Genomic DNA, 13,998 nt, shown 5'->3' with positions numbered 1-13,998 from the left:
TGAGTGCAAGATAGAGCCCTTAAAGTTAAAAAACATTATATTTTGATTTACAGGTGTCAAAGTATCAATATTAGTCAAAGCTAAGGCTAAAGGACAGTGTACCTCAGACAAGAATTGATTTTAGGTGAATAAAGCTATACTTCAGTTATGCATCCTTTGTTTATTTCATTTTCTCTTTACTTGATTATGAATGTGAATATATTGTTATCTCAGTTTTCAGTTCCCTATCACTGAAACTAAATATATAATAACTGATCAGGGTTATTATTCCAGAACAGCCACACAAACCACACAATCCATTTGTGAAGCCCTTTTGTGTTTTCTCCCTTTCTGAGACTTTGCCAGTGGCACTAAGCTGACAAAGAGTGGTTGAGCTGACAGAGCAGGCTGCAGCTAGAAACTTTCTGTCCTTATGCAAGGTCTCAGTTTATAACTTGCTGCATCTCTTAAAAGTAACCAGAAAAAATGCTTAGTAGCAGTAAAGTTCTGTTGTTCCCCAAGTTGTCTTTTATTTCAATCCACACTTGCTTCAATGATCAAGTCGCCCGCTTGCAAGTCATTGTTGACGCTAATCCTAATCCTTTGTTCTCCTTCAGCTGTTCGAAATGACCGGAATAAGAAGAAGAAGGAGAGCCCAAAGCCTGAGCTGGCAGAGAGCTACGAGCTGACAGCTGAGCTGGAGACCATCATTGAAAAGATTCGTAAGGCCCATCAAGAAACCTTCCCCTCCCTCTGCCAGCTTGGCAAATACACCACGGTGAGTTCACTATCCTGTGGTGCCTAAAAGAAAGCAAGTTCTATACTACAGTACTATACAGTAGATCAATAAACCTGTCCAACTTTAGCTGCACTTATTTCTGAATCATAAACATAACAGGGTTTCTTCAGACTCCATGACCCTGTTTTGCCGATGGCACCGGTTGCCCCTTTGATCCGGTCTTGCAAACTAGCCGTGAGTGCAAAGCTCATAATGATAATCAATCTCTCGTACTGTATTCTAAATCCCCCTCTAATGCAGCTCCAGAGTTCAGATGTACACCGCTGACTGCCTAGGCAAATCCTCACCAACACTAATTCTTCCTCTCTCAATAGCTATTGATTGGACATTGAGTGTGATGGAAAGACAATAAAAAGCATGCATCATAATAGCACAGAGCAGCTAACACCTCACGACTTCCAGCTGCCTCTGGTGAGATGGATTCGAGTTGGTAGCAGGGTTTGTTTACCCCAGTTTTTATATGTTGCAGCAGTGAGAGGAGAAATTAAAAGAGCGATGTCAGGACTGGAAGACGTTGCAGCTGCCAACAGCAGACACTCATCTGGGAGTGAAGAAGTTGCAGCTGCCCATCAGTCTGGTTGAGGCAGACACCAACTCAAGGCTCCAGTTTTTGACATGTCTGAAAAGCGTAATAAATGCAGCTAATCCAACTTGCATCATTATCTGCTTCCGTAAATCAGAATACGTGCGGAAGCAACGGATTTGTGTGCTGATGTGCGACAGCGCTAATCTGGATCTGAAGAATGAATGCTTGTCAGGGTTTGTGAGGGCTTTATTCCTCCTCTTATCTCCCAGCAGATATCAAGGTTGAGAGTTCTGTGCAGTCCCTGAACCTCCTACAAACCCTCTACACTCTAAACTAACAACCCATGAAAGGCCAGATAGCGAGGGGATGCTAATCCACACTGGAAGATTGAAGACGAATCTCATCAGTCGGACACATCAGGCCCTTGCTTGTCCAGTCTGAAAGTGGCCGACCCTGTAAAGGACAGTATATTCCTCTCATCTGAGTGACAGCAGGCCTCTCTCCCCCCTGAGTGACGGTTCTGCACTTGTCATGACTCGGTGCAAAAGTTGGAGGTCATACAAATGTCGAGGAAACCTCAAGCGAGTACGTGAAGCTACAAACCCTTGTTCGGCTGAGTTTTATGATGCTTTGACAGGCAAGCGGTTGGAGCTGCAGGACGGCTGATAGTTTGATAGCAAGCAGAGATAGCAGCGCTTTGATTGACACATAGGCATGGCAGCATTGTGCAGGGAGCTGACAGCGTCTAATGTGTTTGTTTTTAAGATGACTTACATATAGATTACAGACGCCGGGAGTGAGCTGTGATTGACATTGGTGCTCCACAAACAGTCTTCTATGGGGAGTGTTTGAGAGCAGGAAGGGGGGAGGTGTATGTTTAATGATTTGCTGGTGCTAGTTTTGGAAATCTCATGACACTTCGTCAATCATGTAAAATACTGTTTATAGTAAGATAAACAAATGCGCTGAGGAGCCATAGTGTGCAATAATGTCTCTCTTGTTGCGGTGATGAAAATCTTCCAGTCACTGACAATAAACCTTGGAGCGGAGATGGGTGAGAGATGCTAAAATGAGGCAAATTGGCATACAGTGCAGCTATTAGCTTTCCACTGTGTGCAGCTGCTGCTGTCGTTTCAATGTACAGTAAGCCTCCATCTCCATAACTCTTTATTTTTCCCCTTTCAATCCAAACACAAAGCTCCTAATCGCTGTAACCCCACCCTCATCCCATTCCCTCTCCCGCGAGACACTTCCTGATTTTACAAAATAAACAGTCTGCATTGAGGCAAAATCCACAGCTGAAAATAGTAGGACATAATAGCAAAAATCTTGCTCCCTGGTTATGATATAAGCCAGTGTTTGTGTTTGTTGGAGTGGCAGTCGGGCCTCAGATAAAGCCTTAATCTGGATCAGTGGTAATTATGCTTGCTCACAGACTGTGAGAAGTTCCTCATTATTACAAGCGATTGGATCCTGATGCGCCTTTTGAGTCCTCCTCGTCGGAAACAGAAGAGGAGCTCCCGCGCCCCTAGATTAGGTTAAAGCTCCAATTATGTGGTGAAATATTCAAATCCTAGTCTGCAGTGATTTAGGAGTTCATTGCTGGGTTAGCGGAGATAGCTGTGCGAGTGAGAAGGCTTAGCTCGACAATGAATAACGCTTCATTGACAGTGATGGTGATGAAAAACGAGCCTGGCAGTTCTAAAGACAAAATAAAACATTAGCAATCGACGGGGCCCGGCGGCTGCAGGCGGGCAGCGGCAGGCGGCTGCTGTACAGTACGCGGCCCCAGCCTGGAGATATTAGCCACATTACAGTTTGTCCGCTGTCGCTATTCGTCACAGGTACTGGCTGATTTTACTGCCTTTTCCCTTTCTGCATCTGTACACACGAGCCCGCTGATGTACTGTGGAGCGCTCGTTTCTACACTGCCAGCTTCTTTTCTAATGTCGCAACTTGTCTAATTTGTTTAGATAAATGTTCTTAAATGAAATTAGAATTCCCCGGCAACTTCCTTGTTTTGCTCTATTGAATTATGGGACTTGTGTAATTGACTGAGATTGCGCGGGGGGGGGGGGGGTAAAAAAAAAAACAGACATCATAAAGGGCAGGGGAGGTGCGATATCGTTTAAATATGGGCTTAACGAAGCACATTTTCAGTCAGACAGTCTCTCCTGGAAGATATTCATAGTGTTGCACCCGGTTGTTCACATGAAAAGTAACAGAAATAGTACAAGTTAACAGTGATTGCCACTTGAAATAAATGCTTACAAACCAAATGATGTCAATCTGTTGTGGGAATGTGCTAATCATCTGCACGAGTGAAAACTGTGGAAATGAATGAATTTTCTTCTTCCACTTGCTCAGGACTGTGTGGGTTTGGTTTGATCAGATTGACAGTGGCCTGGCAACATAAGCAAACAAACCCACAACTGTTACTAGGTTTTGAGTTCCTTCCACTTCAAACCAGGGAAAAGAACACTGACAAGAAATACAGAAAACCTCTCACGTAAATGAACCAAAATAATCAGAAATTTGGCAGAAAGGTTGTGTTCATCCACAGTCCCATCGCTCACAGTGGGAAGCTGATTGTGAAAATAGATTTTTAGGCCCTTTTTAAAACTGTTAGTTGGTGCATTTTTCTCTTCTTGCAATGGCTGTGCACCTGTTCGAAATACTAATGATCATGTGATATACAGTACAGACAAGAAAGTCACTTGTAGTTTATTTAGGGACAGAACATGTCTCTCTTCTGGTGTTATTTCCAGCCTAATACGTGTTTGCTCTCAATCATTTTCAGTTCCAGTGGGCCGTTGTCAATATCAGTCAGCTGTTCTCCATTTAGAGAAAATACACTGTCCAGTTTGTTTAATACTGATGTGGAACAGAAACAGTTGCACATCAACGGCAGCCATCTTGGTTGTTTACAAAAATGTTTCAGTAAGTTTGTACTCCTCTGTGCAGTCATCGTATTAAACCCCGCTCCGTATTAGATAAATGGTTGCCATTCGCCCAACCAGATCCAGGACTGGTGGAAATCTGTCCGACTGGGAGGGGGAGCCGACTCATCTGCCAGAGCAAATAAAACATGAGCTTGCAGATTCGTCTGGTTCCCAGTCTAGGTGCATGTGTTTGCTCTGAAGAGGATTTACTCTCCACAGGGGAAGATGGGTCCATGTCCAGGCACGTTTCATGAAATAAACAAGCACCAAAACAAAACTACAACAATGCAACACTCAGTTCCTTGCTCACTCAATTTGAATAAAAGCTTAAATTATGCCCCAAAAAAGCTTTTTTTTAATTACTTTTACACTTTTACAACTGTTAGATTGCTTGGATATCACTGTTAGTCTTAATTCTGTTTTCATATTGCTTTGCCTTTTCACGCTCCATGGCTCACTCATCCGTTTCGCTCCTTACGTGCTTTCTCTGCAGCTGAAAGTCCTGCCAAATGATTTGGACACGGGTCCGTGGCTGCTTTCTATCTTCTTGACGGTTATGAGTGGGAAAAGGCAAAAGTGGAGGGGGGAGTAATTGTTGGGGAAAGATTTGAAAGTTTTATTAGTGATGATGAGTTGTCAATATACATTAAAAAAATCTTTGGATGCTCGAACCGTTTGTGCTTCCATAACGTATTTAAGCTTGAAAAGTAATCATTCCCTGTGTGGTCTCGAGGGATGATGTGCAGCTAAAGCTCTGTTGGCAAAATGATAATGTATTTGTGCCCTTCTGCAGTGCTGTGGAACCGGGATCCCAAGATAAAACAGTCATCAAATCATAAGGGGTTGTGGTTGACCACAGTTTATGTGACTGTAGTCAGTTATATTAGTTTGTCACAGATTTTGGCTTTGAAGACAACTTTTTCTTTTTTATGATGCGAGTGCATGAGTTTGTCTTCTTGTAGCTTTTTCTTGCCAAAAGAAGGAGTAAATGAATGCTTTTTTCAGTCTGTGCGGTTTGGACACTTGACAGTATTGGATTGTGCTCCCTCGCAAGAAACCACATGGCATGACAGCAATGTGAGCCAAGAGGAACCAGATCGTCACTGTCAATGTGTCTAGATAAATGGAGACATAAGTCTTGTTGTCTGTCTTCAGTGTGATTATAATGATAAACTCACAGAGGCACCAGAGCACATTTCTTGTCTTTGGCATTTTTGTGTTTGTTATTTTATGAACACAGTGAGAGTTTACGTTCATAATTTTACCGGTCAACATGTTTAGCTTATTTGCTTTAAATTATAATTATTAGGTAAATGTTGATTCCACAGTGTAATGGCTGTAGAATAATGAGACCATCCGTGTTAACACTGGTTCCCTATAAGCCTTGCTTTCACTATGCGGTTCTGCCACCGGGTTATTTCCTGGGAGGCTTGATTTAAGAGAGTGATAATATGTAATTACTCTGCATCATTGCAATAGCTTTTAGACTGTTCTTCTCTTCAGCTAACATGCTTCTCTCTTATTTCTAAAGTAATGTTTTTTCATGAAGCTGTGATTAAAAAACTGAAAGTGATCGGTTAACTTTGCGACTGCGGCGCAAACATTAAAACCTCTTGGAAAGGCTAGTGGGGGCGAAAGTTTCCACTTTAAAGAGATGACAACATCTTGAATTCCAGCTACTTATCATGGCTGTCCCTAAGATAACTCCAGATCAGTTAACTCAATGATAAAACTTGCCCACTCTGCATTAATAGCACCCCCCCCACCGGGTGTGGGTTGTTGTTTTTGCCAGCAGTATATTCAACTCTTCTATACGATCTATTGGATAGATTGATGTGGAATTTGGTTCAGACATTTACGGTCCCCAGAGGATGAATTGTATTAAAGATCCAGTGTGTAACATTTAGGAGGGTCTTTTGGCAGACATGGAATATGATCAAGTCATAGGTATGTTTTCATTAGCGTATAATAAAAATAAGAATTGTATTTTAATTTAATGAGCCGTTTGTGTTTTATGATTTAATTTAATTTATAGGATTAATAGGTAATGGAAATAATCGTTAGCTGCAGGCCTTCACTGTGCTGTGTGTAAAAAATCTTTTTGATTCAGACAGTGAACATTAACATTTGTTTTATTACTGACCTACAACTGTTTTTTCTATATTTGCTGTCCAATGCCTCAGTTCACTTCTCTTTAAAGCTAGATTCTCTATGGTTAGAAAGGATTTCCCATAAAAGTCTATTAGGGTTTCAACACCATCAAAACCAGAATTTTCTACCTTTGGCAGTATATTTCTCCCTTAGGACGTACTATTTTTCCGCTGAAGCCAGTTGGCAGTCTGGGATCCGTTTCCTTCACAACTCAACAATTTGGTGCTCAGAAAGTGGACTTGAAAATAATTTATCGGTTGAATAAGAAACACATTTGAGTGTGTTTTTTTCAAACCACATCACAGAACTGGTCCTACATATCTACAGCTGTATTGGACCGGTTTATTTCCTTTCTGAACCACTAGTTTAAAAAAAAAAAGTCAAACAGATGTATGTGATTCAGCTCTCAGCTCTTGGCTGAAATTAATTTGAATTTCTCTTATTTATTGTTTTGTTTTATCTCTTAGGGGAGTGACGAAGACTTTGAGAAGGTGTATGAACAGTGTGTACGCTGCTGCAAAGCATTTCTGGAATCGAACTCCTAACAACTATCCGACCATAAACCATCTCTGATGACTATCGAATGAACAACAATAATCAACCCAAATATACTTTGTCTGTATCACACAAGCACTCGTCAGTATAACCCTCTTCTGTGGATCTCACTGAAAGAACCAGAACACTTTGGTGCAGTGTTGTAAATGTTATACAAACCACACGTTGTGTACATTTAGAAAAGATGCTGCGTGGACAAGTTTGTTGACTAATTTCATGTGATTAATAAAATGGATAAATGAGTATGAGTATTGGGGATTTATTTTTACACACAATTCATTCATCTTTACATTTTAAATATACTGAAGAATGTATATGAATGAAGGTATCCTGCAGACAATAATACATGTCTGGACATGAGGTTCAGGTCAAAGGCCAACACCGGGGTCAGAGTGCTAGCCTCAACGCTAAGCTTCCTGTGTATTTCTTTGGGACGAGTGGTGGTTAGGTTATTTTCTTGGCTCTTCTTTTGGTTGTGTTTTGGTATACAGCACCTTTTATCTGACCTAATAACACAAGATCATTCTCACAAATATTAGATATCAAACATATTTAATGGATGCTTGAAAACATTCCCTTGAATGCTCCTCCTCTTTGTTGATGCTAACGTTATTCTGCTATGTGTCAATCACCACTTACTGCTTAAATAGTGGTAATCCCATGAAGGAGGTCTCATCAGTGCCAATACAAATTAGCATTCAGTTTGATTGTCTTCCACATGAAAGAGTTGACATTGAGAAGGGGCTGTTACTTAATTAACAAGCGTGGAGCCAAAGGTTAAATTTACCAACTGGTGACTGCAGGGTTTCCAATTGTTTAAGAATTGTTAAAGTACCAAGGGTCCTAACTGTGAAGGATACTTAGAAGACAAGATTGATATCTCACTCATGTCTGTACCCTAAATGTAAGGCTACATTTCCAAGCCGGGTAGGTTATCTTAAAGAAAGAAAGAAAGCATGGGGAAACCACCAGTCAGGCTCTGTCTGAGGAGGTAACTAAATCCGCCCACCAGCACCTCTGAAGCTAAGGGGAAGAAAGGTTAAACCCTCGCAATTGTAGTTTTACACTTTGGTTTTTGTTCGGATTAATCAAACAAGATATAAAATGTTACTTGCACTTTTGTTACTCTTGGACAGAAGCAGTCTGGCAGTTTCCCCTGTTCCCAGTCTTTGTGCTAATCTGAGCTGTCCTGCAGTTTTCTTTAGCTTCTTATTTGAAGATAAGAGACTGATATAGATGTTCTCACCTGACTGCGAGAAAAAAAGGTCCTCAGAGCAGTGCAGATGTTATTTAACAAAGCTTCATCTACAGTAGTCTGGTGTCAGCTTTAAAGAATGGCGTGTAAGACAACGCCTCTTACTGGGGAAAAAAGCAGCTGAATTAGCTTATAAAAACTTTAAATTAGGGCGTCCTGGTTGCCTAGTAGCTGACAATGCTACACTGGCATCACCAGTTCAAGTCCAGCTTGGGACTTTTGTTGCCTTCATTCCTTTTCTTCCTATTTTCCCATCTCTGCTGTCACTATCACATAAAGGGGAGATGTAGTAAATGGTCGGTCCACTCACATGACAAAGAATAACGTCTCACTTCACCCATGATTCAGTGCTCCCTTTACATAAGATAATCCACAATATGTTGTCAACAGGTTTCATAAGAACTATTTTTTGTTACAAAGGAGCTCAAGTGTGAGGACTGTGTGGAGTAATCAGGACATTTTTGAGTTTTTAAATGTCACTTTTCTTCCTTTTAAAATTTTTGTGGCATTTGTTTTCAAGAGTCTCCCCCCGCCAGAATCGAAGTGGGAACTTCACTGTTACATGGTATGTGTCTGAAACCTGTCAACCACCAGGGATCCCCCCGCCCACCCCCCAAAAAATGTTATTTTTCAATGCTGGGAGCGAAACAAATGAAATCCCATTCACCTCCATTGTTATGGTCTGGAAATAATCAATTTCAAATTAATCTAAAAATAAATATGCTGACTCACAGTCTGTTAAATGTTCACATAAAAAGGATTCAGTTTCAAGCAAAACACTCTATAGTGGGTTCAGTTTGCCAAATCTGTGGTCCTGGGACTCGGTTCAGTCATGTGGTCATTCAGGGAGCATATCACGTTTCAAGGGATGTAAGAGGAAAATACTACATGAGACAACAAAGACCATTCATATTTGTACCAATCTTATAATTTATTTAAATATATTTCATTTTTTTTACATATATATATATTTATGTATGTATTTAACAGCCATTTGATAAATGCCAGTCACTTTAATTTATGGTAGGTAGGTGGATTCCTCTTATGCTTTGCTTTACAGTATGTACATATTTCTCTTGTTTTATGTGGTTATGGCCGATAGTGTGTACAGTGGAACTCAAATATATAAATATAGACTGTACCACGCTCTGCCAAAATCCACAGGAGGGCTGTGACTTACAACCGTACAACCGCCACTTCTTTTTTTAAACATGTCTTGCAAAGACGCGGAGAAATGTTCATGCAATTAATAATTTAATCACAGTTTCTTCTCAGTGTGAGCACAAGTGAGTGAAACTATGCTGTGACTGCCGGCCACGGGGTCTGTGGGAGCTTTTTGTCTGCATAATGGGGTAGTGCAGTAGTAGGGATGGGCTCAACCCAAAATCACTCGCAGAAAAGCAAGTCATGCTATAAACAGTACATTTGGATTTTGCTCTTTTCTTCAAGAAATGACCAAAATAAAAATATGCAATCCCTTTTTTTTTGGTGTGTTTTAGCAACATCTTTTTGGATCCCAGCAGGAAAAAAAGGCCCCATGTTTGTTTCTCTCAGCCACTTGTTTCTTTTTTTCTTCTCCACTCTTCAGTGTCACCATCTTTATCTTGGTCTGGTTTTGTTGGTCGCTCCCTCGTGGTGACAGCCAACCATCGAGGGTCCAGCCAGAGAGGTGGGTGGCAGTAATCCACGCCTTAGCACAGAACAGACCTCACTGAAAGGCAGTACCGTGCCTAATATCAGTTGGGGCTGGTCAGAGTATTTTAGGCTTCCCTCTTACTGTCCAAGGCAGTTTTTTTTCCCAAGTTTTTTTCTTCTGGAGAACTTGTGTTTGGCTTCAACCTGCAACAAAGAGGAAGTGGAATTCAGCACAGTCTCAAACTTGGCAGCACCTGACAAATTCTTTCCTTTCCAAAAAGAAATCGCGAACAATGAATCAATAAACTTGATTTGCCACAGATCTGCTGCTCTCTACATGTATCAAACACAGCACGCATATCACCACTGTGAATGGCTGTCTGCGTCAGACAAGAAGACAGTCTTTACACTGTGACATTATTCTCTTTGTCTGTTGCAGCGGTGGAAAAAGTATTCAGTTCTTACACTTAAGTAGCAATACCACAAAATAAGGAGATTAAAGTCAATAATTTGTAAGATGCATGTTAATGCTGTGGCTGGTCAAGGTAATGTTATACTGTTGGGTAGTTTAATTTTAACAATGCATCTTTTTTGTAATAGTAATAATGTTAAGTCTTAATCTGCAAAGTAACTATAACAATATTCCATCTAAAATGTAGTAGAGTAGAAGTATAGAGTAAATAAATAACATCGAAACACTGAAGTAAAGTGCATCACGTATGGCAGTAAATCCCAGTTGTGATGTATTTGAGAAATTGTACATACTGTTACATGTTATTGACATGTATTTCAATTTTATGTTGCTCTATTCTTTTTTAACGTGACTACATTTGAGAGGGATTGTCTGATCTATACCATAGTCACTTTATAAATTACTCTAAGATTTATATATATTAAAAAATAAAATAAAATATAATGAATTGTTATAAACAACCAAACAGTATATAAAGTAGTTAATTTGCCTCACCAGCTTCAACAGTAAATGCTGACACATTAATGCATCAGTAATAATACTAAAATAAAATAGTATAACTTGTAAATATTGCAGACATGTGCACTTTAGGATAAAACCATGCCGTTGTTTTGCATGTGGTATAAATGTGTTATATATAATATTGCTGCATATTGGAGTCCATAAACAATAATTGGAATATTGGACTGCTTAATAAGTACAATGCACAAGCCCTTTGACCATAAGTCCAGTGTGCACCTCCTCTCTTTAAACTTAAACTCTTGTGTTTGAATTAGAAGTGAATGCATTACAGTACCTTGAGCGTGCTACCCCACTGTGCACTGCGGACTGCCGGCTAGTCGTGTCAGAAGTCGCGCACATCTTTTGAAATCTGAGAAGGAGAAAAATGAAACGGAGAGATTTGCGTATGAGTGCGTGCTTTTCCACGCAGCGTGTTGACATTGGAGTCATTCCTCCTGGTGTCAGAACTTACATGCAGGTATCGTGCAGTCTCTGGTGTGGTTGTAGAGTCTGTACGCATGCTTCCTGCACTTGGGGCTGAAGTAGAGTGGACCTGAAAGGGAAGAGAGCAGCCTGTAAGAATGTTTCCAGCTCCACAGCCACCAGCACAAACATCTGTTTTTAAACTGCAGCTATTATGAAGAGCCAACATTCACTTTTTTTGTGTTCTTGACTGCCTCAACCATCCTCCCTCTGTCCAATAACATCTCTTTCATTAAATGCCTCTGATTTTCTCAGACTCTTGACACCCCAATCACCAGTGGCACAGATGTTTGCAATGAGGTCTTACCTGTTAAATATTTCAGGAATTTCTCCTTATTTCTGAGATCTCGGGGGAAAACGGCTGTGGAGAGAGAGAGAAGATAGGAAGGGAGTGTCAGGTTTAACTCATAGGCATTTTTATCAAAGCCTATTAAGACATCACATCACCCAGAGCAGGGGTGTTTTTGTAAATTAAAAACTTGGGTAAACTTTGATATCCACTGAGAGAAACAAACAAAAAATTATATTCTTAGGAAATCATTAAACCATGTAGCTACTTTTGGTTCATTATTTTGTGTCCATGTTTAATGTCTGCCTCCAACCCAATATCTGAATGTCTACATTGCACTTAAGGTAAGTTAGAAGATGTTTTAGGTCATTTTGGGTGCAGCAACCCTTTAACTTTAGTCCCATCAGCCTACCCTGCCTTTGCCATATGACTATTACACATATTCCAGCAGGCTGCATCCTTCATAACAGGCTTACAGCTTCCTATTTAGATCCAGGGTCACGCCCAGACGCCAAGCCGCCACTCACCGACTATGTGATCCCCTCTGTCTGTTTTCAAGTTGCGTAAATCCAGAGAGCTCCTCGCCCACAGTGTTAAGGGGGCTTCCGTTTTCGCGCTGTGGTGACCCCGGCTGTGCTCAATGTGTTTCATGATCTCTATTAAACGCCTCGAGTGCTGCTGGGCGTCCCTTCCTCCTCCTTCTCCTCCTCCTCCTCCTCCTGCTGCAGCCGCCGTCAACGCAGTAGTCGTCGTCGTCCACGCCGGAGCCGCCGAGGGCGCGCTCTCGTTGCAGTGGCCGGTCAGCGTGCACATCAGGAGCACCAGTCCCATACTGAAGTGCTTGCGCAGTCCGCTCATAGCTCCCGTGAAGTGAGGAGATGAAAAAAAGAAAAAAGAAGACGCGAACTCCTTCTCCAGAGCCTCTGGGTAAACTTTAACCGGACACCTGCAAGAGAGATAGAGAATTGGATGTCAAGTCAAAGTGCTTCCCATGTCATTTACAATGAAATGATCCCCATTAAACCCGCTGAGAGCGGGGGGAAGTAGTGTTTCAACTGCTGACTGACTGACAGACCAGACTCTGACTGTGGCTCACGAAGCTCTTCAAATGTATTTCTTGCGGTTTTACTTCATCTTTGGTTAAAAAAAAAATAAAAAATTCAAAAAAGCCCCTTTTAAAGTCATTTGACAAGTATAACCTACATCACACGTAACAATCTGCGCTCTCGACCATTTTGAAGTTATTAATTCTCTTTAACTGTAAGTTACACTTCCCCCATCATATTCTGGATAAGTTGTCACTTTTCTAGTTAAGACAGTTTTTCTCTACAGTCAATCTCCAGGCCACCCACAGGTTGTTGTTTAGGCAATAAATCTATAGAACTACAGGTGGATTAGTAGCCTCTTTGCCTTGTTGACACGATTGTGGCTTTGTGGGTTTTTTTTATTTATTTATTTAGAAAATCTCAATGAGATCAAGATTTCCTTTGCGAAAGAGAGTGAAAATCCAACCACACACAGCCCCAAAGGCACCAAGACATTAGTTAGAATAAAAAGTAACTCGGAGAACAAATGAGTGTTAAAAACATAACTACCTTCAGGCCTCGATAGCTTTCTTTAAGACTGTACGACTGCGTTGTGCGCGTCCAGCAATGATGAAAATGGAAAAAGAAAGAACTGTGAGTAACTTTAGTTTATGTTCCCGCTCCTCTGCGCTCCGAAATGCGTCTCCTTAAACGCAGCTCTCGTGTAGGAAACAGCTTCTGGAGTCAAGCGAGTATTCTCCGAGCATCTGTGGTCATCCTCGGAACACCGGCCGACTGCCAGGGAGAGAGTGGACAAACAGCTGAAGGATCCGGTGCTCCAGGTCCCGTGTGCGTCCTCGCTCAAGTAGCAGATCGGTCGTCCTGGAAGTGAGGCTCACTTTTTATTCTGTCTCGCAGACGCTGGTGACCTGTCCCTCGTGGGTTACTCCGCCGTGTCTGTGATGACAATAAGACGCATTATTGGCACTCCAGAAAGGGAAAGTCCACTTGAAGTTGACTGACCATCACTCGAACGCCGTGTGAAGTTTTCTGCGCCCCCCCTCCTTTCTGTTACTCCATTTATCTGTGCGATACGCAGTTACAGGAAGCGTTTTTCCCACTAATACTTTCACTGAAATTTCCAATCAGCCCAGTATAGAGCGCAGATACCGGCATCTCAGTGGAAATGCTCCCATATCCTTCTTGTGATTCTCATAACTTCATTTAGAGCCATTTCGCACTTAACATCCATCATGGGAATTGGAATACAATGTACGCACCGTTTAAGGATGATTCTTTGAAAATTAATTACGCATGTTTTTTTAAAACTTATTGCTCTAAAGTTTCTGGTCAGAGCAGCCGACTGCACAGTTCAGCTCCTACAGC

At 41.3% G+C, this 13,998-nt stretch overlaps 2 protein-coding genes across 3 annotated transcripts in view; one reads left to right on the top strand and one right to left on the bottom strand.

The window, feature by feature from the left end:
- Window positions 1-7,200, top strand: part of acp1 (acid phosphatase 1) — a 17,969-nt gene extending 10,769 nt beyond the window's left edge. For both annotated transcript variants that reach the window (XM_035678887.1, XM_035678886.1), the window contains exon 6: window positions 6,865-7,200. In XM_035678887.1, coding sequence (XP_035534780.1) covers window positions 6,865-6,942 — 78 coding nt within the window. In that variant the 3' untranslated portion in view covers window positions 6,943-7,200. The remainder of the gene's footprint in view (window positions 1-6,864) is intronic.
- A 1,943-nt stretch (window positions 7,201-9,143) lies between these two features.
- On the bottom strand, window positions 9,144-12,532 carry LOC118340798 (ALK and LTK ligand 2-like). The gene is made up of 5 exons (XM_035678935.1): window positions 12,115-12,532; window positions 11,606-11,659; window positions 11,288-11,368; window positions 11,111-11,185; window positions 9,144-10,046 (listed from the first exon to the last, which is right to left on the bottom strand). The coding sequence occupies exons 1-4, from the start codon at window positions 12,443-12,445 to the stop codon at window positions 11,121-11,123; spliced, it is 531 nt and encodes a 176-aa protein (XP_035534828.1). The 5' UTR covers window positions 12,446-12,532; the 3' UTR covers window positions 9,144-10,046; window positions 11,111-11,120.
- Window positions 12,533-13,998: the final 1,466 nt, after the last annotated feature.

This window comes from Morone saxatilis, unplaced genomic scaffold (genome assembly GCF_004916995.1).
Source record: "Morone saxatilis isolate NCDOM2014 unplaced genomic scaffold, NCSU_SB_2.0 Contig7, whole genome shotgun sequence".
Taxonomy (NCBI): domain Eukaryota; kingdom Metazoa; phylum Chordata; class Actinopteri; family Moronidae; genus Morone; species Morone saxatilis.
Note: the sequence above shows the minus strand (reverse complement) of the source record. Positions and strands in the feature narration are given on the sequence as shown.

Excerpts from the sequence above, each read along its gene's own strand:
- LOC118340798 (XM_035678935.1), bottom strand. The coding sequence starts at position 12,445 with ATGAGCGGACTGCGCAAGCACTTCAGTATGGGACTGGTGCTCCTGATG. Across the intron at positions 11,660-12,114 it reads CAGAGGGGATCACATAGTCG|CCGTTTTCCCCCGAGATCTC; the intron begins GTGAGTGGCGGC and ends CTCTCTCCACAG. Across the intron at positions 11,369-11,605 it reads ATTCCTGAAATATTTAACAG|GTCCACTCTACTTCAGCCCC; the intron begins GTAAGACCTCAT and ends CTTCCCTTTCAG.